The 15,989-nt window shown below is 51.6% G+C and overlaps 4 protein-coding genes and 1 long non-coding RNA gene across 5 annotated transcripts; 3 read left to right on the top strand and 2 right to left on the bottom strand.

Moving 5' to 3' along the window:
• The first annotated feature begins 177 nt into the window (after positions 1-177).
• LOC100897390 (thioredoxin-like protein CXXS2) lies at positions 178-498 on the top strand. Its single transcript, XM_003743014.1, has one exon. It carries the CDS (start codon positions 178-180, stop codon positions 496-498), a length of 321 nt encoding a protein of 106 aa, XP_003743062.1.
• Positions 499-1,115: 617 nt separating this feature from the next.
• On the top strand, positions 1,116-2,667 carry LOC100906351 (WD repeat domain-containing protein 83). Its single transcript, XM_029111377.1, has 6 exons — positions 1,116-1,275; positions 1,389-1,648; positions 1,731-1,867; positions 1,973-2,076; positions 2,180-2,329; positions 2,427-2,667. Exons 1-6 carry the CDS (start codon positions 1,116-1,118, stop codon positions 2,516-2,518), a joined length of 903 nt encoding a protein of 300 aa, XP_028967210.1. The 3' UTR covers positions 2,519-2,667.
• On the bottom strand, positions 2,616-4,180 carry LOC100906497 (uncharacterized). Its single transcript, XR_145467.2, has 3 exons — positions 3,621-4,180; positions 3,068-3,133; positions 2,616-2,875 (listed from the first exon to the last, which is right to left on the bottom strand). It is a non-coding gene; the product is annotated as an uncharacterized LOC100906497 (long non-coding RNA).
• Positions 4,181-6,342: 2,162 nt separating this feature from the next.
• csw (protein tyrosine phosphatase non-receptor type corkscrew) lies at positions 6,343-8,256 on the bottom strand. The gene has a single exon (XM_003743013.1). The coding sequence runs from the start codon at positions 8,254-8,256 to the stop codon at positions 6,343-6,345; it is 1,914 nt and encodes a 637-aa protein (XP_003743061.1).
• Positions 8,257-11,625: 3,369 nt separating this feature from the next.
• Positions 11,626-14,591, top strand: LOC100909356 (transcriptional regulator ATRX homolog). The gene is made up of 4 exons (XM_003743012.1): positions 11,626-13,017; positions 13,114-14,164; positions 14,289-14,399; positions 14,506-14,591. The coding sequence occupies exons 1-4, from the start codon at positions 11,626-11,628 to the stop codon at positions 14,589-14,591; spliced, it is 2,640 nt and encodes an 879-aa protein (XP_003743060.1).
• The last annotated feature ends 1,398 nt before the right edge of the window (positions 14,592-15,989 follow it).

Here is a 15,989-nt window from a genome sequence, read left to right as displayed (position 1 = left end):
TAAAACTTCGGAGAATTTCGTGAGCCCGACGCTCTTCCAGGACGTTCTTGCTTGAACGCTCATTCTGAGGCTGTGGACCTCCGCATCCATTGCATCCGTTGTTCTGCTGAGACCGATGAACGCTGCCGGAGACGGTTGAAGGTTGTGTTCCAGGTGCCATCGCGAACAGAGTGCATCATGGCGGTCATAGTACCAAGCGATTTCGAAGACTTCTACAGGCTCATAAATACACCCGGGAAAGTGATATTCGTACTCATGTACGCTTGGTGGTGCTGGGGGAGCCAAAACGCAATGCCGACGTTCGGAGAGCTGAGCGACGAGTTTAAGGATTGCCTGTTCATCAAAGTGGAAATGGAAGAAATACCTGACGTTCCTCGAATCTACGATCTGGACTCGACTCCGGCTCTCATGTTCTTCAGAAACGGTGGTCGTGCCGATACCTGTCTCGGTGGTGACAGGGAACGCCTCGAGCAGTTCATCAGAATGTGGGCCTGTTGAAAGTTTCGATTCCTTTGGAGGAAGTCCTGGGATCGACGACGACTTTCACAGTCCTCTGACTCTGACCATACTTGATGACTCTGACCATACTCCGTGATACTTCTCTCATGGGAGCCGCTGATTCTAAGGTCTGTTGCCTGTTCAGGATCTCTGGGAGCCGGAGTTATCTACGAGACTCGAATGTTTCCGATGAGATGTCGACCTGAGCTCCTGGCCCCCGTTTCTGACTTCAGTGATGCGGGAGAATTTAATCTCGTCGCGGAATTTAATATCGCGCGGTTCCTTTACCATTCATGCTCAAATGAGCTAAACAGAAGATACTGACCGAAGTCGGAGCGATATCTTCTCAATGGGGATCGAACTCAGGTTCTCCCGCATTCTATCAGGTCCGACAAGTGATTCCCGACAGCGTCAGAGCTCGACACGGCAATTCAGGCCGTCGGATCCGGACGTAGTTCACTGAGCGAGTTCCAGGATTCGGCCAGAGAATACATCCATCCAGCAACAGCTGATTTCGAACGGAGCCGGTAGAAGAGCTCGGATGATCGAAGTTCGGACTCAGCAGGACACCAGAGGTTGAGGAGAGCAGGTCGCATTAGCGTCCTGAGTACCTGTGTATGATGAAATGGACCAATACGTCGATCTTGGATTGTAGACAAGGTGCCGTTCGAGCGGTGCGATACAATGTCGATGGCTGCTACGCATTGACCGCGGGCAGTGATCGGACGGTGAAGCTGTGGAACCCCTCGAAAGGCACCTGCCTCCAAACTTTTGTTGGTGAGTTGATATTCTCTCGAATAATACCTAAAGGAAAATATCTCCCTCAATGGCGATTGTTATCGACGTTTGCTCCCCTCAGTCTGGAGGTGCTTCAAGATTTACTTCTTCAGGACACGGTCTCGATGTCATGGACTGCAGAGGATCTTCCGACAATGCTTTCATCTGCACGGCGTCGAAAGACAAGACTTGTACACTTTTCGAGGTTGAGACGGGCAAGAGCATCCGTAAATGGCGAAGCCACGCCGGACCGGTTCTATGCTCGACTTTCAATGAGGATGGTTCTCTGGTGCTCTCCGGTGGCGTGGACGGCAAAGTCTGCATATGGGACGTGAAGAACAGAGGATCGCGGGATCCACTGCAAACACTTGAGGTAATCCGATTTCCGGAAGTCGGATTTTCTCCCTTCCCTCCTGTGGAGAATCGAGGTGATGATCGCCGTCGCAATGTTCCAGGAACCGACGGACGCCGTCACGAGTGTGACCTGCTCTGACCACGAGATTCTCGTGAGTTCTCTGGATGGAAAAGTTCGGCGCTACGATCTGCGTGTCGGGAAAATGAGTCAGGACGACGCAGGAGCACCCGCATCAAGGTACGAAACCTTTCCTTCGCCTTCGTGGAGGGAGGGAGAACTGCTCCCCGTCGTCAACCAGAGCGTCGAAATTCGAATTCATGACGGAATTCACCGCTTTTCCAGAGCTTGTTTTACTTCTGACGGGAAGTGCATCATCCTTTCGTGTCTCGGTGGAGTCCTTCACCTCCTGGATAAGTATACAGGCCAATGCCTCCAACAGTATCGAGGTGGGTGTCTTGTCGGAAGCCCCGCTTTGCTTTCGGTGCATTCATCGCTCTACTTGTCGCTTCGAGCCAAAGAGCTGACGCCGGAGCCCTCTTCCCTTCGCAGGTCATCTGAACGTGGACTATTACTTGGATATCTGCCTAGGTGCTCACGATATGCGAGTTTTTTCTGGATCGGAGGACGGAAACGTTTTTCTGTGGTCGCTCGTTGAGGCGAAAGTCTTGCACAAAATGAAGCATCCCGTCGAAGCTCCTGGTAAATTGCTCAATATTGACTCGTCCTCCACCATCTGTGGATTTTCTCTCCGTCCTGTATATTTCCAAGAATCTGCAACACCACTCTTCCTTTGCAGTTCATTCCCTCACCCATCATCCAGAAGAGAACACCGTGATGACTGCGTGCAAAGGCATCGCTTATCTTTGGAATCTTGACGAAGAGGATTGAATAATGGTGGTGCTCAGGAATGACTAAAATGGCCCGATGGAAAAATCTTCGGGGACATTACGGGAGGGTTCCATTGAAAAATTCAAGCGCCACTCGATTCCATTCCCAATGTTTATATTCGAGTGTATTTTCACTCATGTACAAAGAATAGGAAGATGAATATGTTTTCCGCCGATCGCTGCGTTGTCAATGCGACTCGAGTTGGGGCTGAACGGAAGGTCGTCGGCCGATCCCGGTCGGCCTCCACGTGGCCTGCGATTCATGCGACGGCTATGAGTTCGTTTGCAGTGTCCGGGACCAGCTCACGCTGGGGGCAAGAGTTACCGGCCTGCGCCTGGATTTTAGTGGAGGACTCGCCTAGAGTGAGCAATGCATAGGATTAGCGGAGATTTTCAGTTCTTGATTGGCGCGGGAGTCTGCATGAACACTATCAGATGCATTAACCGAATCCTCAAAGCCAAAGCTAGGATTTCAAATGGCACAGTTTGTTGATCATCACCATCGATGCGATCTTAGGGCACGAGACATCGTAGGCGACCTCGAACTCACCATCCTTCCGGGAGATCAATTCCCTGCGAACATCGGCCGGGTGGCGTTCTCTTCAACGATTCGGATCTACGAGAAATCGGAGTGTGCAATTAGTACTCGACTACTTTCAACTTCCAAGAGTAAAGATACTATTCCGGTCAGCGGACAACAAAGCAATCATCAGCGCCTTCGCTATGATTTCAAATGGCACATTTTTGTTAATCATCATTAGGGCTGGGAATCCATCACGGGATTCACGGTCGCGCCGAAAGCCGTGAATTTCCCTCCTTCCTGAGATGCCGTGAATTTTTTTTCACTCTCCTTTCAGATGTTTCCCGACTTCTAATAGCTGTTTCCACGAGGAGATGAGGATTCCACTATCGGAAAAAGAACCTAGCGTTCGAGAGACGCCGAAAAATGATCATCAGCACAATAGTATCACCTACCTGGCATTCTCAAGGTCGAGAATTCACGGTACCGTGAATTTTCGGAAAAAGTGCCGTGATGAATTCCCAGCCCTAATCATCATGTATAAACCAATCTGGCTCTCGAACGAAGATTGGGAGAAACTCACCGTGGTCGACGATTGGAGGTTCCCGATCCTCAGATTCCATGCCTTTTCCAGAGCACGTTGATGGAGGCCCCCGTCCGATCCGCTCGATGATGGGATCCAACGTTCTTCGCATTTTGAAGCACGTGTGACTAGCCCGAAGCGCGTGCTTCAGACACTAGACGGTTCTTCCGCTACGAGATCTTGTCGTCTGCTTCATTCTCCTCTCCGTAAGGGCGGATTGTCTCTCACGCTACTGAGAGCGTTTTAGCCGGCGACTGAAGGGGCTAAGGCAGCATTCGATATCTATCCTGGACCACAAATTCATTCCCGCTCGATATCCAAGTTACAACACAAAGGGAGATCAGGGACATCGAGAGATACAAGTCACCAAGGAGCATTCGGAGCTGACAGAATCCATCCCCATTCAAGCGTATAATCAGAGCCCTGGGGCAACCTCACGAGACCCTCACTTCGGTCTACTCGTTCGTGCCTCCACGGGAGGTACGGCATCACGCGAGCCTCGCTCGGTCTCAGGACGTCAAGCGGAAAGCCATTCCATTCTGTGTCAAACTTACAGTCCCATGATGCGCCAGGGGAAGGCTGTTGAAGAATTCGTGAGATGCGGCCGGCCGGCGCGCCCGTCTTCAGCCCGAGGCGCACCGTTTCGCAGCGGTGCGAGTCGTGAAGTTCACCTATTTTCTTTCTGCGTTCTTCAGCGAACATCACGGCTCCGCATTGTTGTCTCAAGACAACGACTAGCGGTACAGCTAACCGTCGCATCGTTAGCCCTCATTCCAGCGCAGATCTCGAGGGATCATATTCTTAGTCATGATTATAATGAGCACAAGACTTTGCCCATTGTGTTAGAGGCTCAGTCGAGCGTATTATGACTGAACTCCTTCTAAAAAATCATTCATCGCGGCGTGTCATAGAGAGAAAATCATTGACTCGCGTAAATTTCGCTGAACGCGAATCGCGAGAATTTCCGACGCCCGATCCGCACAGCGCTCGTACATTTCTTCCTCTCAAGTCTGCCATGAGTGGATGGAGACAACGGAGTCAATGATGTGTGGGTCCATTACCAGGAGAATCAGAGATCGGAGTGAAATGATTTCAGTCAGCGAAGCTCAGCGGATCGTAGCCGATTCGAAACTCAGAGATAGTGGAATCGCAAGAAAATGTGAAGTTATGAACTGGAGCGGCGTTACTGAGCTGCGGGACGAGCGGGATCGCCAGAGCTGCGCCTAACTCCGCGTCCTGTCTCGACGATTTTCCAGAAATTTGAATAATGTTGAAGATTCCTTGTCAACACGAAGAGCTACATTCTCGTCTCCGAACGGTCACCTGAAACGTTGTGGCGTGAGCGCACCCGGGTGATGATAGATGATGGAAGCGAAAAACACGCCTCTGACCACTGCGGAGACGAGTTAACACGACGCGACGCGTAGCTTATCTGTTTCAGAATCCCTACGCCGCCGTAGCCATTTCAGAGGGGGAGTCCGATGAACGGCGGTGCCGCGCCTCACAATCAGTCCCAGATCCTTCCAGACTTGGATGAATGCAGAAATTTCGATGAACTAGATCTTTGCTTCAAGATTCGATCCCGGATCCCGAACAAGAAACTGAGGAGGACGATTATTTCTTCAGTGAAAATTCCAATCGATAGCTGACGAGCAAAGCTCGCGGTGTTTTGCTTCAAGTCGGTGTGAGTCACGGCATTTCCGACTCGGTCAGTTCGAGGGGCCCGAAGGACTCGGGCGGCGCTGAGTGTGCGACGCATGCTAAGGACATGGCAGGCAGAGACGGCTCTGTCCTGGGATGATATTCGAGCCAGGGACGCAGAGAGAAAAAAAACTTATAAAGGACACGGGTGTAAGGAGTGTAACTTTCCCGAACTCCAATCAACTCCGGCTTTCGAGGATTTTTTCATGAAGCAGCCGGCTGTGAGCATCGCTGGAAGCCTCCCATGCTGGGAGCAGAGCGCGAAAATTGAGCTTCGACTCGCCTTCTCTGAGCGCAGCTTTCATAACGATTTGATCCGGTGGTAATCGCGGCTGGGTTAGCTGTCCCGTCATATAGCGCTCCCAGATGATGTAATGAGCATGTCTCGCGGCGCTCAGTTCGACTCGAGATTAGCTAGATTACTCCGAATGATTCGCAGACTGTCAGAGCCTGAATCGATTTAATGATGAAATTTTGAACTCGGCAATCGCACTTGATGATGAGACCAATGTGCTCATGTGGATCTCTTGCGGATCCAACCCTGCGATGTCCTTGGTGATTTGGTGATTGTCGCGCTGCCCCTACCACTGGGCTTATGGGGACAAAAGGGTCATTCTTCGAAGTTTAATTATTGAAAAAATTTATTTCCTATAACGGTTTGTCTAGATATTTCATTTAGTATTTTGTTCGATCGTTCATTCGTTCTAACCGGAACAGTGGCGATAGTGATGGCGAGGTCGTCCATGACAATTGTAATAATGGCATTATTAGAGATGATGCTCGTTCTAGTCTTAATACCCAGAGAGTCCTCGTTATCGTAATTACAGGGTGTAAGCATCGAGCCCGCTAGCTAGCTCCAGCTCGAACACCACTCGGACTCACGAAGGAAACCATAGATTATTATTTCATTGAGCGTGAATCAGCCGCTTCACCAAAACTCTGGATCATCCAAGTGTTGGATACATTGAAAAAACAGTACAGAAGCATTCGACGTGGCCGTCAAACGTCCGACCGGCGAGTCTCATTTCGAAGAACTAGCAGCACCCTCCAAAAAACCTTTGGGATTTATCGGGACGTTCTCGTAGAGCGTTGACGTGCTTGGACCGGAACTGGATGCCGTCGGCGTTAGAGGCGGCGGAAGTGGAAGACTTTTTTGCTGAATGTGTCCCACAGGTTTCGGAGGCATCACGCCCTGGTCAAAGTACGGTCTCGATGTGACAGTATCGAAGCTCGGGGGCGGGATTCCGGGGGACGCAGGAGGGTACAGCGGGGTCATGGGAACCGACGGCGAGAGGGGGGGCGCTCCCGCGCTGTACTTTATGTTGGTGTAGTCACGACCTAGAACCGTATACTTGTGCTCGGCCATCAATCGCTGATGCATGATCTCGATGAATTGCTGCACGGCGAGGTAGACGAATTTATACTGGGCTTCCGTCTGGACCATGCCGGAGCGCTGGCGGCGTACCATTCGAATAGTCTTCATGATGTCGATTTCGCAGGCTAGCCCCCTGCGTTTGATCTCATCGACGATCATGTCGATCACAATGAACGTCCCAGTTCGGCCGATACCGGCGCTGCAGTGCACGACGATGGGCCCCGCGTCCGGACCCGAGGACTCTTGTTTGGAATTGACTTGTTCCAGGAAATTCAATGCACAGCCCGGGTCGCCGGGGACGCCGTGGTCGGGCCAGGCGGTGAAATGAAAATGATAGATGACGCGGAATTCGCTTGTTGGCACGTCGGTAAGTTCGAGCTCCCGGAGCGTGTAGTCGCCGGTCGTGGATTCGCCAACGTTCTTAATTTTGAAGTTGGAGTACTCGACTGTTTCGTTGCGTTCCTCGGGCCAGTACCGGCAGCATTTGGGCTTCCCTCGTTCCACCTCCCTGGTGGTCATCACAATGACACGACATTTCTCCTGCCAGACCATTTGCCAAAAATCTCCTATTGTATTCGCGAGAGGACCCTGTGTGGCGATGTAAACTTTGCATGCGGAAGGTTCCGTGTCGAAAAGGCCTTCTTCATCCACCCGGATAAAGTTCGCGTTGATATAGTCCGCGCCGTTGCCGTTGTCGACGGCGGTATTCTTGAGAACTACTCGCGTGTCGTCGAAGGGCAAAATATTTTTATATCGATTTTTCGGTTTGTTCTCGGCCTTCTGACCTTCTTTTCTGCTATAGAGATGCTTGCATTCCTGCTGTTGGATCTGCTCGAATTCCTCCCAGAAGCCGGCCTTGCTCCCGCTGGTGTTCTCCCGGGAGAGCTGCTTGACACGTTCGTCGATCGTTGACGCCTGTATTCTCGAGGCGTTCAGTGGCTGCTTCAGGTGCACAACGATTCCCGATGTTTCAACCATGGGATTCCGTCGATAGAAATCGATAAGGTCCGACAGAGAGGCGAATTTCTCGCCACCACCAGCATCGTAGTATCCGTCCAGGCAACGGATTATGAAATGGGTGACTTTGTCTTCCGTCCGGACCGACAGGACGTAGTCTCCGGGCTTTGACTGTGATTCTCGAACCAAAAAACTGCCGTTCCGCCCCTTGTTGAGCAAGAGACGCTCGGCGTCTTTGCCCATTAGCGGACCGTGGAACCACCTCTCTGTGGTCGGGTCGGCGCATATGAGCGGATACTTGAGTTCGATAATTTCTCCGTTGCGTTCCTTGAGATTTTCCTGCTTCTCCATGTAGTGCTGGACGAGTTCAGCGAGAGTGGCGAAGTTCTCGCCGCCGTAAAGGTCATAGTAATCACCGCTGTTCCGGATCTTGATGTGCGTTACCTTGCCGTTACGTCGAACCGACAGTGTGAAGTCCCCCTGTTTCGATTTCGATGGCCGGGCCAGGAACGATCCGTCCATGCCCTGATCCAGGAGAATCTTCTCGGCTTCGAAGCCCGAAATATTGGGGTGGAACCACCGACCATGTCCTCGGCTGGCCATTTCGCCGACTGATACCTATCGCTCGCGGCGTGAAGCAGCGGCAGAACAAAGTGCTCGGCAGCAGGTGTCGGTTTCCCCGATTTGATGGCCTTTCCGTCCTACGTTCTACCGAATCAATCTTCTCATATTTCGCTGTCTAGCTCATCAGTACACCGATGAGTGACTGATGCTGAGTGGATGCAGCACCTGCCAGATTCCGCGTTGTCGTCGTTGGGTACCCTCTGGCGACGTTCGAGGGTCCGTTGCCGGTGATTCAGTGGTGTCAGCCTCACGAGACCGCCCGCACCGTGCCTGTCACCTGGTCGCCAGTCAAGTGTTGGATGTTCCTCTTTATTGTCACTGTCAGTTCGTCCGACTTCACGTTCGTATCGGTGTACTGTCGGTCGGGATAACAGCTGATCGCTCGAATGAGAAAAGCGAAGGAGTATCGGGATTCCGGATTCCACTCTGATCGAAGTAGGCGCACTCTTAGTGGTGGTCACGCACTGCACTGGAGCGCTCCGATAGCGCTGGCACCATCGAATTAATGCTGACAGGCTCTCGAGCGAACAACTCGCTAGTCCGCTATACTTTATCACAAATTGTTGCCGAACACCGCCGCCTGACCGCACGCCACAAAGCGAGAAACCGTGGACGACCGTCACCAATACTAGACGTTGAGTTCGCCTTTCATCCGCGTATTATCGCACGACGTACTCATGTACGGCTGGACGTGTGATTCGGGAAGCGTACATTTGTTCGTACGGAACTCTGTGGGAAAATGCGTGTAGAAAGAACGCGGGGTAAAATTCTACAAAAATGGAATCTGTCGTCGACGGGAGAGTGAAGACAATGATGCCGATGATCTTTGCTGGATATTTAGGAAAGATCGGGCGGTCTCATCCCCACGCTCCGGTCTCAATATCAGGCCGAGACTGCTACGATACTGGCCACTTATGACAACGTTGGATCGAGGGGAATCATGCTCTCCTGGTTCTTGCTCGGGATCGATCGATTCGAGGCGCGACCGGACAATGCGGAATCAGGATGGTTCGTACTGGCTGACGTCGATTAAGCTCGGATCGGATGAGGTCAGATCTCGGTCAGGCTGGATAAGACAAGAAAACACGTCGTATCAAGAGAAGTCTGTCCTGTGTCTCTGCGGCGCATTTCCCGATGGAATGCTCTTCAGGAGTTCCGCTTCCCCCTTCCAATAAAGTCCCGAAGCTCGAGGAGTCGATCGATAGCTGGGGTCCAACGCGATCCTTCGCAGCGATCTTCTCGTTCACCGTGCATCTTCGGGAGAATTCCATACACGATACGTCGCAGAACAATCCTCAGCAGATTCCCGATCAGGGAGGGCAGAAGACGATCTCGCTCTTGGAAGATTTACTCTCGCTTCAGTCGGCGGCGTAACTCGATACCCGATTCAGCTACTTAAGCTTTGGACGAGCGCGGTTGTGCCTCCGAAATTCGCGACGTTATCAGTCGCCGGGGAGCTCTTGGGAAGCCTTTGTGGATTTTTCGTGCATTCCACCTGCACCCCCCCCCCCTAAATGTAGGCGGCAAAGTAAAAAGTACCACCCTTGGCTGGTTCCTCGCCAGAGCTGTCCCTCTCGTCGAGATCTCTGCAAGTGTGCAAAAAATATGGACTCGACCAGACTCTCCGCACAGGAGTCTTCACGATCCCTCGTCTCGACTCCAGGTTCCGACATGGTCACAAGCGAGGGCGTCAGCTTGATTTCGGACGTCATCAAGGATCTCCCCGATGTTCCTTGCAGTGTGCTCATAGGTGCGGGTCTGTCGAAGGAAGTAAGTCTCTCCTCGCCGAAAAAAAGCGTTCCGCTTTAAATTTTCCCCATACGAATAAAGTCGGACGTCTCCAAAAACGATCTTAGGCGAAGCGCGCAGAGAAGTTGCGTGGAGACTTTTTTGATGCTAATGAATGCTCGGAGTCGCTGCGCAGCTTGTCAGTGGAAACTTCCGCAGAGGTACGCTCGGAATCAAATGGATGGAGACCGGTGAAATCGAGAAATTGTTTCAAACTGAACCAGATTCCAGATAATCCGAGCCAGCAGGCAAGCAAATAGAGCATCGTACTCCCATAGATTGGAAGTTTCCCGTCGAACTCGGAACTCTTTCCTGAACACCCGTCATACAGGCGACACTCCCCACTACGCTAGCATCCCGAGCTCGGACGATGCTGCGACCATTGAAATTGGTGGTTCGTTGAAGGATGTCATCGTTTTCGGAGCCAGCTCCGCCGACGGTCTGGGAATTGGCGATAATACCAAGATATGCAAAATATGTACCCAATTCGTCTGGCGCTGAATGCGATAATTGACAATTTCGACGGGCGATTATTCTAGGAAGCCAAGCCGTGGACATGCTTTGAGACCTGTGGGATGGCTGATGTCGAGGCCAACTGTATAGGTGAGCTCGCGGAAGATGTAGGGTGGATAACCAAGAGCTTCCTCTAACCGGGAGTATCTACGGTGCGGTGTTTACCTCACGAAAAAATGTTGAGTGAACGTTGATTAGATTCTCTAGGTGGTCGCAACGTTTGAGTCTCGGAGGCCTATGTCAGGGTACGCGGTCAGAGAACCTTCACGGAAGGATAAGAAGAGATGGGGAAGGGGACGGAGGACTGAGGCTCTTCCGTCGATCTTGGAAACGAATGGCGTAACTCTATCGGGGACGGTATTCCTGCGATTCCTTTTACTGCTCTCGCCCTGCGTCGGCTCTATTCGGAGCCATTCGAGCCGGAATTCTTAGAGCTTGTCGTTTCTCCCAAGAGGGTTCCGCAGGACATTCCTGGGACTGCCCATGGCATAATAGTCCGACTATCCGGGCTTGATTCCAAAGAGGGGAAGATTCAGGCCTTGACTAGACTTCACGTGGATTAGATCGGAAACCGTCGAGTCTCGTTCTGAGAATTGAGGCTCTATGGGAGCCGCGATACCGCCTTCGCAGATCAGGCGGGGATTTAAGGCTCTTCGCACTGGTCTCTTCATGATCCCAGAAAGGTTTACGTGATCCCGCGGAGGGGTCCTGTGCTAGGATGCTTCACCCCGAGGTTGACCGACATGGGACGTCTCGGTCAGAGCTCCTCCATTGAGATGCCGGCATGCGTCTTGTTTCCGACTCTGACTAAAGGAGCCTCGAATTTTTGAGTCGCTTCTTTCGAGACCTGTCGCAGTCGTTCGACTCAACGAGATAAAGTACTGAGACGATTCGGAATCGATGTCCGAACATCGAATGTGCTCCATGCCTCATCACACGACCTTCATCTGGTCTCGAGAATCACTTCCCGTCGGCTCTGACACGGGAGTGGATCTACCGAGGCGAAATCTTGTACTCGGCCCGAAAGTTTGACACCCCCAAAGAAGAATGGAGATCTCGTCGAGAGCGGCCGCAAAGGAGGAGGCGAATCGTCGTCAGCGCGTCTCCGAGCGGCGGAAATTCTACGAACAAATCGAGGAAACCGAGGTGAGAGACGGACGGATCAACCGATGCGTTCTGGAGTATGACCTCGGAACCAAAGAACCCCTCGTCGAGGTAGAAGCAGCGCTCGTGCGCGACATGAAGCCGCATCAAGTCGAAGGTGTGAAGTTTCTCTACGATACGGTGATCGAGTCAATCGAGCAAGTTTCCCAGAATGCCCCAGGTAGTGGCGCAATCCTGGCGCATTGCATGGGCTTGGGTAAGACGTTCCAGGTGATCTCTTTTCTGCAAACGGTCATGACTCACGGTATCCTCAAAAGATACATCAGAAAAGTCATCGTGGTCTGTCCCTGCAATGTCGTATTGAACTGGGTGAGGGAGTTCGAGATGTGGATCGATGAGAACGAAGACGTCAAAGACGCGCTCAGAGTGTACGAGTGCAGTGGACCGAAAAACATCCACGAACGGCTGGAAATGCTCGAGGATTGGAGCAGGAACGGCGGTGTATTCATCTTGGGATACTCAATGTTCAGACTCATGTCTCGGAAAAACGCGGCGCCATGGGAAATCGAAGCCAAACTACCTCTCCTCCTCCACGACCCCGGAGCCGACCTCGTCGTGTGCGATGAAGGCCATCTCCTCAAGAATGGGAAGACTCAAATTTCGAAGGCCATGAACCTGATCAGGACCAAACGCCGAGTGATTCTGACAGGAACGCCGCTGCAGAATAACATGTCCGAGTACCATTGCATGCTGAGCTTCGTAAAACCGAATCTTCTCGGGACTCACAAGGAATTTAACAATCGCTTCCTGATCCCCATCACCTACGGTCAAGAACTTCACGCCACTGTCTACGCGGTGCGACGCATGAGGAAACGCGTGCATATATTAAACCAATTGCTAGCTGGATGCATCCATCGACGCGACTACAATCATCTGACACCCTATCTCCCCACGAAATTCGAGTACATAATATCGATCGAGTTATCGGATATGCAGAAGAATCTTTATCGTCAATACCTCGATTACATTGGTATCGGCGAGGATACTCCGCGCGAACGTCTCAAGAGACGCATGCTGTTGATGGACTACCAAGTTTTGAAAATGGTCTGGACGCATCCGAGTCTCGTGACAGAAAGCGAACATCGACGGGAGCAGATACGGCAAAGGAGGACCAGCAAACAGAAGCCGCTCAACCTCGATGACTCCATCGGAGCCTGGGACTCTCTTGTATTCGGTCAAATCGGCCAAGAGGAAATCTTGAAATTCTGCGGCCTCGACGAATTCCGCTTTGAGACTCAGAACGAGCAAGCAGGACCGGTGGATATCAGCGCAAAGGTTTGACCCAAAATCATCCCGTCTGACCCGAGATAGTTTCGCGAAATTTGGTGCGCGAGAAGAATATTCATCCATCATTGATTTTTTCCTATTCAGGGAGAGCCGGACAAATGGTGGAGCGATGTCCTCCCGAGCGGTGCCGAGGAGCTCGAAAGCTTAGCGCTTTCGTCAAAACTCTCGCTCGCATTCGAAATTCTCCGAGAGAGTGAGCTGGTTGGAGATAAGGTAATCTTATTCAGTACTAGTATACTGACATTGGATCTCGTTGAAAGGAATCTGCGGATCGAATATGACAGGGCTGTCGCAGAAAACCCCGAGAGCTCGGCCATTCGGAGTTGGCTTCCCGGCGTCGATTACTTCCGATTGGATGGGAAGACCGATATCAACGTCCGAAAAAGAGACATCGATCAGTTCAACGATCCCCGAAACAGAAGGGCGAGGCTTTTCCTCGTCAGCACGAAAGCTGGAGGGAACGGGACGAACATGGTGGGAGCGAATCGCGTTATCGTTCTTGACGCCTCGTGGAATCCGTCTGACGACAGTCAGGCCGTATTCCGAGTGTACCGTTTCGGCCAGACAAAGCCGGTCTTCGTATATCGCCTTGTGGCGCATGCGACCATGGAGGAAAAGATTTACGATCGACAAGTGAGCAAAATCTCGCTCGCCTGTCGAGTGGTGGACGAACAGAATCTCGAGCGTCATTTCAACGAAGCGGATCTCAGAGCTCTCTATGAGTTCAAGCCCGAGAAGGACGCGCGGAGAACTCCCTCCATTCCGAAAGATCCGCTCCTCGCGGAGCTGCTCCTCAGATGCAGAACACTAATCCGGGGTTACCACGAGCACGACTCGCTACTCCGTCAAGAACTCGAGGACGAACTAACTGAAGAAGAGCGGAAACAGGCCTGGAAGGAATATGAGGACGAACGCGACGGCAAGGCCCCGCCTCGTGCACCGACCTCGCTCTCGGAATCGGCCGCATCTGCGCCGGGCAAGCGAAGCCAGCCTGCTTCAACTGGCTGTCCGACTACACCGGCTCCCTTCGTTTACGATGTGAACCAAGATCCTTACTGGCAGCAGGTTGCTCCTCATGCCGAGGCTCAAGACTACGAGGAGCTCCACAAGCAGATGCTGGGCGATTTCATGACCGGTAAGTCAAAGTATCACGGCCTCCGCCTGGGGTCACCAATCCGAGTCGAATGCTGTTTTTCGGGGTTGTTCCTCGAAAATCTAAGGGGCGTCGAGTCTTACGCGCTCCTGCTTCTTACGGTTAGGTGCGTTGCCCTTGCCTGCGCAGAGCATTTCCCCGGTGGCACAGCAACAGTACGAGATTCCGCAATGGTTACTTGGTGGGGTCCCGAATGTCGCGTCGGCGCCCGACACAGGTACACCACGAAATTTTTGAAAGACTTTGGACGACTTTATCTGATTCCAACGCTTGGATTTCCCTGCCTTGTCACGAGCGCGAGTAACCTCATTCCTCGTCACTAGGAACGCCCGCCGACTTGGGGAAATTGTTGAATGAATCGATGCTGACCGCTTTCGGGGTCGACGATCCTTCGATGGGTCCGAAATAGATCCTCTTTGGAGTCCAGTCGCAGGTATGGAAGCTGCATCTGGAGATGCATTTCGTCGGTGATCAGTCCGGAAGCCCGCCCAGACCTCCCATGATATTTTGCCGAATACTGCTCTTTAGTACCCGAATTCCAATCCGTCAGCGCTGCTCAAACTCTTCAGGATCGAGGTGGCGGGAAGGAGGGATTTCTGCGGGACTCGCACGATTCAGACGAGGGAGTCCTGCGGAATGTACGCGAAACAAGGACAGTCGCCTCGAAATCTGAGTCGGCACATCAATTCTTCGATCAACTGCTGAGCGCCCCCGATCGTCGACTCCGCGGATGATGTGCCGAGTGAGAACCAGGGATAAGTCGAAACTCCCTTTGTCCCACGATCAGACCCACAGTCAGTCGGAATCCCTGATATCGATGCCCATCGAAACCTGGGACGAATCCCGGATCCCGTCGAAATGCCCAGTGCTCGATATAAAATTTTCAACAGAGGAAATCAAGGAACTGTTCTTTCGTATAAGTTAATATAAATGCTTTTATTTATTATTGAAAGATATCTAGAGTACATCCTGCAGACTCGCGGACGGTGAGATTCCCGTCTGTACTGTTCCCACAAAAGGTGTATAAATTCTTCACCAAAAGATTCAGAATCGTTTGAAGCAATAAGAAAAATACTCTGATATATCGAATGCGTAGACTAGACGTTCTTACATACAAGCGTCGTTTGTTCACATTGGATGACCTTCCGACGTTATGTCGGGTACTATCTATAAAATGCCTGCATCAATCGTGATCTCGCCGGTGACCTGAGCACCGAATGAGATTAAATACCGGGAATGGTTTGTAGTCTTCAAAAATATACCGTTCTCTCATTTCTGAGTCTAGTTTTGTACACAACTCAAGTAGATTTTTGGCAGTCGATATGTTGGACAAATACAGGGAGCGGTCAACGTCGCTCCCGCTCCGGCAGGCGCTTCCGGGAAGGCGTTGTAAGTATACAAAGATTCATAATGATAAACGTCATTGGTCGTCGAAAATTTGACTGAGAAAACTCGGTATTCGAAATCCGGTTCGACACCCGACCACGGTGCAGAGCTGAAAATATATTGTGACACCATTTCGTGACAACTATACTGACTTCTGAGACCACGATGTTAAAATGCCTCGACGAGCGCGAGTGTTGCAATAGCAATCGCTCGGAATAGCGATTGTCGACATTCTTCTCATAGCTTGGATATGTTTCTCTCTATATCAATCTCTCATGATATGTGGGGCTTGACAAGATTAGGAATAAGTGGCTAAACCTCCCTTTCCACGCACCGGAAAAGGGAGTTTCGAATTAAAGTTTCGGTCAGAGAAGAAGCTTCAGCACTCCTTCCTCCAACAGATAATTTCCACGAATACAAT

Source organism: Galendromus occidentalis, unplaced genomic scaffold (genome assembly GCF_000255335.2).
Source record: "Galendromus occidentalis unplaced genomic scaffold, Mocc_1.1 scf7180000077437, whole genome shotgun sequence".
NCBI classification, from domain to species: Eukaryota; Metazoa; Arthropoda; class Arachnida; order Mesostigmata; family Phytoseiidae; genus Galendromus; species Galendromus occidentalis.
This window is presented reverse-complemented; position numbering and strand designations above follow the sequence as displayed.

What these genes read in the sequence shown, in the direction of transcription:
- LOC100909356 (XM_003743012.1), top strand. Translation starts at nt 11,626, where the DNA reads ATGGAGATCTCGTCGAGAGCGGCCGCAAAGGAGGAGGCGAATCGTCGT. An exon ending in CGGTGGATATCAGCGCAAAG is followed by an intron (nt 13,018 to 13,113) that starts GTTTGACCCAAA and finishes TTTCCTATTCAG; the next exon opens with GGAGAGCCGGACAAATGGTG. An exon ending in GCTGGGCGATTTCATGACCG is followed by an intron (nt 14,165 to 14,288) that starts GTAAGTCAAAGT and finishes TCTTACGGTTAG; the next exon opens with GTGCGTTGCCCTTGCCTGCG.
- LOC100906351 (XM_029111377.1), top strand. Translation starts at nt 1,116, where the DNA reads ATGATGAAATGGACCAATACGTCGATCTTGGATTGTAGACAAGGTGCC. An exon ending in GCAGGAGCACCCGCATCAAG is followed by an intron (nt 1,868 to 1,972) that starts GTACGAAACCTT and finishes CCGCTTTTCCAG; the next exon opens with AGCTTGTTTTACTTCTGACG. An exon ending in ATGCCTCCAACAGTATCGAG is followed by an intron (nt 2,077 to 2,179) that starts GTGGGTGTCTTG and finishes TTCCCTTCGCAG; the next exon opens with GTCATCTGAACGTGGACTAT.
- LOC100897390 (XM_003743014.1), top strand. Translation starts at nt 178, where the DNA reads ATGGCGGTCATAGTACCAAGCGATTTCGAAGACTTCTACAGGCTCATA.
- csw (XM_003743013.1), bottom strand. Translation starts at nt 8,256, where the DNA reads ATGGCCAGCCGAGGACATGGTCGGTGGTTCCACCCCAATATTTCGGGC.